The 10907-nt window shown below is 42.8% G+C and overlaps 1 protein-coding gene across 1 annotated transcript; it reads right to left on the bottom strand.

Annotated features, from left to right (window-relative positions):
* Window positions 1-1329: 1329 nt before the first annotated feature.
* On the bottom strand, window positions 1330-6000 carry LOC136489889 (putative disease resistance protein RGA3). Its single transcript, XM_066486399.1, has 3 exons — window positions 4960-6000; window positions 1475-3401; window positions 1330-1376 (listed from the first exon to the last, which is right to left on the bottom strand). Exons 1-3 carry the CDS (start codon window positions 5998-6000, stop codon window positions 1330-1332), a joined length of 3015 nt encoding a protein of 1004 aa, XP_066342496.1.
* Window positions 6001-10907: the final 4907 nt, after the last annotated feature.

The following is a 10907-nucleotide window of genomic DNA, read 5'->3' as shown; positions in this document are numbered from 1 at the left end:
CGCAGCATCTGGCCGGCGGCGAGCAGACCCACCGCTGGTTGTTCCTCTCTCCATCTCCGCTCGGTACGTGCAATGCAACCCAGTGCCGTGCGGTAGCTGTTTCCCTCCGTTCGTGCGGTTTTTCTCTCGGTTCTGTTCGCGGCTGTCGGTGTACACCGCCTCCTGATCGTGCGGTGGTGTCCAGTGCCTGTCAAAAGTGCCGGCCCAATTTCCAGTCTGGCAGGTTCGAATTTCCAGCCCTGTTTTCTTTTGTTTCATCCGTGGTTTGCGCGTTTGTGCTCGGATTTAAGTTCCATCTTTTGCGTTGGTTTTCGATCGATTCAAGGAACTTATCTAAGGGCCTGTTTGGCACGGCTCACGCCGGCTTTGGCTTATCTGACATCGGCACTGTAGCAACACTGTAGCGCGAAGCCGGTTTTCTCTCTCCTCCTCTTCCCCTCTCACTGACATCGTCGCTGTTCATCGAAGCCGGAGAAGCCATTTTTTCTGGCTTTTCCCCGAGTGCTACAGTACGCGTGCTACAGTGAGACAGAAAAGCAGGAGAGAGAAAACCGGCTTCGCGCTACAGTCAGAAAAGCCGGAGCCGGCGCAAGCCGTCCCAAACGGGCCCTAAGTATTCTCGTCATCAGTTGGCATGGATATTTTAGATTTGGGAACTTCTTTTGGTGTGCTGGTTTGGCGGTGATTTTGGGACAGCGGCCACATATTTCGAGAGAAATTTTACGGCTCGTATTCACCCCCCTCTGGTCAACGTTTTCGGTCCTTTATATTGCTACTAATTTAAATATCTGAAAAATAAAAGGAGCCTTGTTAGGAAGCTGCATTCTCATGGCACTGGCAGCATATATATGAACATTTAGTTGGCAACCTACGTACATTTTCAGGCTCACAATGAATCCGCAAGCCGGAATAAGCTGTATCATAACATTTGTTTTGTCACATGACGACTCACAACTTAATTATATGTACAAGGCTCTGTATTCTCAGGTGGTAACCTGCATCCACAGTAACACAGATTCGAATAAAAAAACTAATTCACATCACATCGCATTCTAGTCACCATGAATTTATTTGCAGTGTCCAACATCTGACTGCCTCACGACGACCCGCAGCGTAGTAATCGGCTCCATTGCTTCTTCTTCGGCCGAAGCGATGATAGCTCCAGCCTCCAAGGCTGCTTTTTGTCCATGCGGCACTCCACCTGCAGGCGAGGTCTTTTATACATTCTATAATCGATAGTGCTAGAGACGTATGTAGTAATAATAATAGTCTTGGAGTAGCATGCATACTTTATTGTTACTCCCTCTGTTGTTCCACGATGAATTCCCTTCAAACTTGCTCCACTTTGTCCAATAACACCTCCTCTGTTTCATCCCCTGAAACGGACCGTCTAGTCAAGTAACCAGATATTCCAATAGCAAGAAAGGTGCTCAGTATATGCAACATATAAAGCAGCAGTGTTGTGTTAATTTACCTGAAGCGTCAGCAGAGGGGCTGATGTTTGTCTTGAAGCTGAAAGGATCTATCGTGTACTTCACGTACCACTTCCTTTCAATGTTGTTGACATCATCATCTGCATATGCCTTGACCTGCTTGATATGGCTAAACTTGTCCCACTCAGGGCTAGATTTTCCTTCAGCTATGGAAGTGAGCAACAGGACATCACAGTCTAGATCCAAATGCCTTGGCTTTACGTCCTGCAAATATCCAGGGAGTGTTTCCATGTCGTAGTCCTCCAGCCAGAGTTTCTGAAGTGCAGGCAAACCCTCTAACACCTTCAACTTTGGGCACGACCTGATACTAAGGTTCTGCAAATTTGGTAGGTTACTGATCCTCTCCAGGCAAGGACATCCAGCCACGTGAATTTTCAAACCAGAACCAAAGTTCTCCACAGCGCTTGGGTGCTCATGATGGTGTGGTAGTAAGAACTCTGGCCCAACACGCTTGATGCCTGGGGCGCTTTTAATCTGTAGGTACTCCAAGCTGGGGTGCTGCCAGAAGCCATCAGGTAGCTCTGTGCAATAAGGCAAGTCTTCCATGAATAGAATCCTCAAGCATCCAAGGCACACAATTGCTGTCGACGTCATCCACCGTGGAAGTCGTTGACCAAAGTACCCTTCGATTGTAAGATTTTCTAAGCAAGGCGGAGGGCAGAGCCCATCAAACACCTTCTCGATGTGTTGCTGCTCTTCCTGTTTCACCAACCGGTGAGCACCTCCACTACTACTAGTGCACTGTAAGTACAGATAGCTGAGGCACACCTTTTCACCAAGCCTGGCTTTTATAGCAAATGAGGAAGAAGATACATTCTCCAGGCCACGAATATCAACACTCGTGAGCCAGTTAAGAGGTCCTAATTCTTCCAAACTACACCAATCACCCTCCACATGGGCTGGAAACCCCTTTAATATCCTCAAATTAGTTAGGCTGCCGAAACCCCTGGGTATATTGTTTATACCTGAGTATACAAGGCTTAGATACCTCAGCTGCCGTAACATTCCAATGCCACAAGGAAGCTTCGTCAGACTTCCACAGTTAGAAAGGTCAATGAACTGCAAGAATTGCATCATGTCTATATTTTCTGGCAGCCTTGATGTGTCAGTGCCATCTAGGCACAAATACCTCAAGTGTTTGAGTTGGACCAAGGATTCAGACAATGCATCAAAATTTCCATCTTCTATATGTAGGGTCCGCAAACAAGGAAAAGATGACAGTGAATCACCTGGGTTGATCTTTGTTTCCCCAACTAAAATAAGTGTTCGCAGTGATATATGTGCTTGTAGAGCACTCCACTCTAGCTCATTTGACTCTGATTCTTTGGATTTTAGTGATAACCGAATAACATTTTGTGGGTTAATGTTATTGGTATGGCCAGGCTCAGTTTTGTGAGCTATCAATGCTTCATCTCTAGTCAAATACTGAGCGAACGAGCGAACAACATCATGCATATTGCAAACTACCTGGTCTATGTACCCTTGATCAGGCTCTAGAAGGTTCCTAGCTATTAACTGGTCATAGTACTCTTTTCCTAACACTTCCAAATCCTGTGAGTTTCCATGAACAAATCCTTCACTAATCCACATGGCAACAACTTGCTTATACCAGAACACCATGTTCTTTGGGAGGAGGGCGTAGTGCAGAAAGCAAGACTTCAACTCAGGGTTCAGATCTTGATAGCTCAGGTATACTGCATAGTTTAGCTCTTCGGGCATTTGAGATACTGACCATGTAGAATCATTAAGGACCTTTGTCCAATCGCTTCGCCTTGTCCTTTTCTGGAGGAGGAGGCCTCCTATTACTTTGACTGCGAGAGGCAAACCATCACATTCTGCTATAATCGACATTCCAATGTCCTTCAGTGTATCAACCTTTTGTTCATCATTATTTTCATTTCCGACCACCTGCAAGCAGCTAATTAAGCCAGTTAATTATGTGGAATATGGATATATATATACATTTCGTCCTAATCGGAGGCAAAATCGAGTGCTAATTACCAGCTCTTGTATTTTATAGTCACTGTATTATGTACCATAGTCACTCCAGTATTTATTGTAGCTTTTAATAATTATAATTTTATTTTACTAAAATGGAATGAACTGTCCTCTAAGCCCTGCACTGTGGCACTAAAGATATTGAATTTTCTATATCAAATTTTTTTGCAGTAATATTATTTTGTATAAATATAGAATAATTAAAATTAAATTACTAGCATTGATATGACATAATATTTTTTGTCAAAATTTATAAACTTATTTAAATTAAAGGGCGTACCCAGTGCAGATATAAATGTAATTAACAAAAAAATGTTAGTATAATTATTTATTTGTGGTTTGTTAAGGAAGATTTTTAGCTCTTGATTAATTATTAAATAAAGAGTAAATTTCACTAGTGGTCCTCGAGCTTGTCCTAAGTTCTCGTTCAGGTTCTAGTACTTTCAAATTACACACTCAACTCCCTAAATTTGTCATGAGTTCTAATCCCGGTCCTAGTATATGCAAATTGCACATTTAGCTCTCTAAACTTGTTCCGAATTCTCATCTCGGTCTTGGTACTTGCAAATTCCACACTCAAGGTTCCTAAAATTGTATTATTATACCATTATGGTCCATTCACCCTATAACATTGTCCCCACCTCCGTCACACCACACATGCTTGCCTTACTACCCTCCACCTGCCTATGTTGCATCAACGGGGGTGTGTGGGCCAACACAGATGGCAGTATGTAAAAACGTCACTTGTATCTATTTTAAAATGTTTTTATTATATTTCTTTCAACGATTTCAAAGACCAAGGTGAGCATCACCGTCCAGTTTCACTGCGAAATCGCAAAACTGACGGTGATGGCGGTTTCTAAACTGGTGGGGATAATGTTTCTATAGTAGTGTCTTCAAAGTAGTTTGTAGCCTAGATTCATAATATTAGTGCTAAAATAAATAACCATCTAGGTTAATTTGCATATCCGTGTGCATAAGAAACCTAATAAAAACTACTGAAAATGCATAGATGTTATAAATTATAAATATTACATAGGGGCACTTTGTTCTTGAGCCAATTTAAGCTCAGTCAGTAATAACAAATGGTAATGATAAAGATTCTAATTGTTAGAACATTCTGGATGGCCAAAGAATTCCTTGCATGCATATATTTGTTTCCATAAATAAACTACCCTCAACTAACGTTTACAATTAAATGGAAGTTACAACAAATCTTAAAGGTTTTGTAGATAACTTACTAGCCCAAATGTGCATCGGGCAGTAGTGTCGTGCTAAACAAATTTGTTTCTGAAGAAAAGCTACCACAATAGAAGGTGAAGCTTAGGGGCATGGCATGTGCAGACCGACTAGCTAGATAGACTATGAAGCAAATGTACAAGACTACCAACTATCTAGATAGATTGTGAAGCAAATGTGCACACATGAATACATAACATATTAAATCCTTAAATTAACTTATACGAACCTGCTTCTTGAGCAAAGACCAGGCATCTTCTTGCTCTAGTTTGTCGACATGGTGGTAGGGAACCTCTGCCATCATGCCTCGAGCAACTGCATCTTGTCTCGTTGTAACGAGAACACGGCTTCCTCGAGAAAGTGATTTTATCAATGGAGGCTTGAGCACCTTCTCCCATGCATGGTGGTCCCAAACATCATCCATCACCAATAAGGTCTTGCACCCCTCCAGGGCTTCCTTAAGGGTTCGCTCTAGTGCAGCCTTTGTGTTTCTAGCTGCTTGATGATCTCCTCGTGCTTCAGTGATAGCTCTCTCTAGTAGACCACTGTCGCTAAATTCTTGATTGACGCTCAACCATAGTCTCTTTTCGAACTCTAATTTGATGAAGTCATGGTTGAAGATCTTCTTGGCAAGGGTGGTTTTGCCAATCCCTCCAACTCCCACAATAGCATAAACCATAACTTTTTTGTGTTCATGTATGTTTTTCTCCTTCTTTGTGAGTAAATTCACTAGATTTCTTGTGTCCTCCTCAATCTTGTCACCAACCACACCTAACTCATCCTCCCCCGTCGTCTCACGCCTAGCGCGAAGGGAGGATTCTACCTTTTTCTTGTCGTCCTCATAAGAAGCAAGGTTGATGAAGTTGAAGGTTTTGCTACGCTTCTCAATGTCATCTAGCCTCTCATTGAGATTCTTTATGCGATGACCAATGTCATGAGCATGGAGAGGATTTCTCAAACAAAAGAGCAAGGGATTGAAGCAGCCCATATCCTTGGATGGACCCCGTTCCATGGCCTTGAGCTGGCACAAATCAAGAATATTGGTTGCATCATACATGGCATTCCTAAGCTCTCTCACCCATGATTGCACACTCTCGTCGCTGATGTTCCTCTTGTCAGCATCGGCGATGAACCTCTTAAGGTCCCCGAGCTTGATGCCCATCTTTTTTATCTCATCAGGAACACCTAAGAGCAGATGCACCTCTTCTTTAGCCATCTCCAACAGCATGTGTTGTAGGTAGGATGCTAAACCGTCCAATACCACCGCCATTGCTGCTTCTGTGTCTACAAAGTCAAAATTAGATAAAAATATCACGTGATTTGTTTCAAGCAAAGGTAATATTTATGGTAAAGGAACCGAGGTCCCAGTAACCATAACACTAATTATTGAAAAGTAGGCCCCTGAAACAATAGATATATAGGTACTAGAATAATTACATCTAACGATAACTGAAGGCACTACTGCACAAAATATTTTGAGCAGCGTTTGCAAATAGGCCTCAGAGGCGGGCATATTTTTAGACCGCCTCGGTTAATGCCTCGATTAACTGAGGCGGTCATTTTTTATTAACCGCCTCCTAAAATCTATTAACCAAGGTGGGCAATCTAACAGAACCGCCTCGATTAATGCCTATTAACCGAGGTGGTTGCCCTAACGCAACCGCCTCGGTTAATCTATTAACCGAGGCGGTCATCTATAAGGCTTGCCTCGGAAATTCCGGCCTAGCCCGCTACTGTTTCCTTGCCCAATATCTAGCTCCTACTATATATACCGGGATGAAAACCCTAACCTTCACCACTCCCTCCCAGGCACTACTCGCTCATCTCCCAGGCGCCGTGCGCTCTCGCTCATCTTGCGACCCTTCCCTCCCACTCTCTCATCTCCCTCACTCGGCGCCACTCTCCTCTCTCTCCCCCACCGCCGCACATCACCTCGATCTCATCTTCCTCTCGCGGGCTAACTGGTGGCGGGCACCCCTTTCTCCCTCTCCGGCGGGCGGCAGGGCAGGCTCGCGCGGCCCAGCAAGCGCGCGGCGTGGGACGCGGCGGCGAGCGTGGCACGCGGCCCTAGGAGCGCGGCGAGAGCAGCGGCCCAGGAGCACGGCAAGCGGGGCGGCGGCGGCTTGTGGGGATCTTCGGTGACTGTGCTCCTAGGCAGATCTAGGGCATGGATCTCCGGCGGCCACGCCTCCTTCAAGCGAGTACACAAGTTTGAAGTAGATCTTGGACGCAGAGCTAGCTACGCATGAAAAAAATTGAATGCAGAGAAATAAGGCGTCGAGGAAACGGACCTGTTGAGCGATGGCTGGAACTGGAAGTACGTTGGACCAAGTGCAGGCGTGGTTTGTGGAACGGCACCTGCTGCCTAGCAGTTGCAAAGGTTGGAGATTGGCCGGATCCGCGACTAGGCGTGGAACGGCACCTGCTGCCTAGGCGTGGTTTGCAGCCGGTAGAGAGAGGATAATCTGTGTGCTTCAGTTCCTTGGTCTGTTGTAGAGTAACGCAAGAGGACTGGCCAGGCCGCGCTGGGGTTTACAGTCATCGATCACCATAGAGATGCCGAATTGTTAGATTTGTGGTTGGTGTATATATATAATAGTATATATAAACGAGTACACAAGTTTGTAGTAGATCTCGGACGCAGAGCTAGCTACGCATAAAAAAAAATAATTGCAGAGAAATACAACGTCAAGGAAACGAACCTGTTGAGCGATGCCTGGAAGCCTGGAACAGGAACGAATCCCGGCGTGGTTTGTGCAACTGCTCTGCTTGACGGACGCTGGCGGAGGTGGTGGTGAATGGGCTGATGGCCAGGGTTGCTGCTAGCCGGCGCCGGAGGGGGCGGACAAGCTGAAATGGACTTAAGCGAAGAACAGAGGAGATGTGAGGTGGTTAGCGACGACTAGAACTGCGGTTGCTTCTCTCGGCAGCTTGAGATGAGGAACGAAGGCAACTTTATAGTTGGCCATGGTCGCCCAGTTAACTGAGCTGGTAGTGGCAGGCAGAGTCTGAACATCTTCAAATACTTCAAATAAGTTATAGTCTTACACATGGTATCAGGTCAATAATTTTGGTATAAATTTATCTTCATGCAAATTCATATAAAAAAATTATGAATTAATTTTTTGACCACACTTCTTTTCAGAAACGGGCTTGCCACCTCTGTTAATTGTTATGTCCAGATCCTAGTTTTCTCTTTAACCATTCGTATAAATGCCTTCCTTTATTTGTTCATGTTACTAAAAAAGAGTTTAGGTCCTAGTAGTATTGCTTTCCACATGTTGATTAAGTTGAAACACAGCCAACGCTCAATACGTTGAATTTATTATAACACAGGATTATATTTGTAGTAGTATAGTTTTATATAACGTAGAATGGTAAAAAATAAGTTACTAATATTGATATTACATAATTTTTTATTCAAAATGTATAAACTTATTCCGAATACCAAATTATGAAATCTATTATCATGGAGTGTTAATATAAATTAAAATTAATAATTGGTGATATTGCTATTGATTTGGTAGGTGAACATTTTTCCATGTTTCATAATCTATTAAAATAAATATTTATCCTATGTATACATGTGAAAGATAATATTATGCTTAATTTTAACTTCATGGTTGTTGAATGTTAAATTTTTTTTTGTAATAGCATATATTAGTATTTAATGTAGATTTGAGAATTTTTATTTGTTTCTTTATAATAGCCGTGGTAGAAAAAATATAGAGGTGTTACATTATATGCTATTTCATAATAGCGTATATGGGTATGTTGAATGCAAACTTAGAGGTTACTTTGCATTATCCTTCATATTGATAGAGGTGGTTAATTTATAAAATTATCAGGGAGTATTTTAAATTATCTTTCATAATGGCAGGTGTAGGTAATTTAGATACATTGTTAGAGAATTATTTCGAATTGTCTTGATAATGACAAAGGTGGATAATTCAGATGTAATGTTAGGGGGTTATTTTGAATTATCTTTAACAATGACAAATGCGGTTTATTTAGATGCAAGTTTAGGGGTTAGCTTGAATTATTTTTCAAAATAACAGAGGTGGGTAATTTATATACAAGTTTAGGGGGTTATTTTGAATTATCTTTCATAATGGTATATGTGGATAATTTAGGTGCAAGATTCAAAGGTTACTTTATGTATTTTTCATAATAGCAAAGGTAGGTATTTTTATAAATAATAACATATCCAATGGCTATTATCAACGATGACGATTAAAGTTTATCAAATTAATGGTTAGATGTTTCTTATTATTGTGAGAGTTTCTAGGATCTATTTTTTGACTAGCACGTCAAGTGAGAATTAACGAGGTGCCTTTAATTACTTCATATTAGAATTAGGTCTTGAGTTGGTTTTTGATAAATTTTTTTTTTACCAAGAGACGTTTGAGGTCATAATAATAATAAATAAATTGGTCTGTTACTCCTCAAAACTCTTCTTTCCATTGTCTTAAAAATAGATGAGAGACCCACACACACACGGGTGATATCCTGAAAAACAATCTAGGAGGGAGAAGCGCTTGCATCCTGTCGCCTTATCGACGGAGACATCTATCCTTGGCTGCGGAAACGGGTCTTTCCTGCATGCTTTGTTAAGATCTGTGAAATCTATGCACATTTTTTCTTCGTTGCTAATACCACATTTGCCAACCATTCTGAGTACTTGACTTCTCTGATGACGTTTGCATCTAACAGTCTCTGTACTTTAGCCTTCGCTGCTAAAATTCTGTCCTTCCACATTTTCCTTTGTTGCTACTTTCTTGGCTTTATTTTGGGTTTGATGTCAAGAGTGTTGTATAATATACCTGTTGACTCCTTTCAGGTCAGAGGCTGACCAGGCGAAGACATCTTTCTTCTTGGCTAAAGTTTCTATGAGGTCTGCTTCTTCTTCCTTCTACAGATTGCCTCTGATGGTGACTTTCCTGTCTGGGACTGCCTTCTCCAATGGGACTGACTTTGTTTCTTCTTGATCTTTGAGATCTGTTTTGCCCTTTGGCATGTCCGGAGGCTCCGGTGAATTGCTTCTAGCCGCCTCGACAGAATTGATGTTGCGCTGTGATTTGTAGATGGCTCTTTCTATGTTTCTTGCCTCCTTCTGACTACCATGCACTATGATGGTGCCATGCAAAGCTGGCATTTTCATACACAAGTAGCCCATATGGATGGCTATATTGAACTTGTTTGCAAACCCTCTGCTGAAGATGGCATTTTATGGGTAGTAGAGGTCTACTACGTCAAAGTCACGTATCTATCCTAGCATTTTCCTGGCCTCCGAAAGAGACTGGCAGGGATATTTTTTCCCAATGCATTCATCCTCTTTCCTCCGAAGCCTATCAGTGGTGAATCCATAGGCTGCAGCTGGCTTCTGCTTAATTTCATCTGATCGAAGGCATTAACAAAGATGATGTCTGCGGAGCTTCCGGGGCCTGAGAACCTTGTTGATTTCTCAGCCTGCTATATTGGCTTTGATCACCATGGCGTCAGCATGGGTGTAGCTCTCCAATTAGATGTCCTGTTCTGAGAATGTGATGGGTGTCTTTGACCAATCTATGTAGTGTACTGGACCCTGCACTGCTATGTTGTTAACGAGCCTGAGGTGATGTTTCTTCTGCTTCTTTGTTTGGAATTCCATTGAAGAGCCACCGGCTATCGGCAGTATCATGTCGTTGATGGGTAATGGTGTATGTGGATTGATCTGGTTTTCTGGGTTGGGCTCATTTTTTGGGGTGTGTAGCTGTGATGGAGGTGGTGGCAGAGGTAGTGCTTCGAGTTGTCTATTGTGCGCTTGAGCTAGCTGGCTTGTCTTTATGAATGTTATGTGCGGAGGCTTTGGATTTATATAGGTAAGGTTGGCTTCTGCTCGCTGATTACTTGCCTGCCCTTGCTGTTGGGTGCTTGGTCACTATTTAGGTAGGAAGTTGGGGTAGTATGCGGCTGCTAAGGTTGATGGGTGAATTTAATTGGAGTTAAGACTTGGGTAGATTGGGCAATATGGCTGCCGCGAAGGCGTAGCGAAGGTGTAGTTGACCTCTCTGGCGGGTTGTTGTGGCGGAGGTTGAGGATTTGCCCTGTTTTTTATTCTCTCCTGAGTTTCCTTCGCATGTGGGCAATCTCTGGTGATATGCCATTTGTTCTCTCCATGAAAGAAACAATATTGCC

The sequence above is a fragment of the Miscanthus floridulus genome, chromosome 10 (assembly GCF_019320115.1).
Source record: "Miscanthus floridulus cultivar M001 chromosome 10, ASM1932011v1, whole genome shotgun sequence".
NCBI classification, from domain to species: Eukaryota; Viridiplantae; Streptophyta; class Magnoliopsida; order Poales; family Poaceae; genus Miscanthus; species Miscanthus floridulus.
Note: the sequence above shows the minus strand (reverse complement) of the source record. Positions and strands in the feature narration are given on the sequence as shown.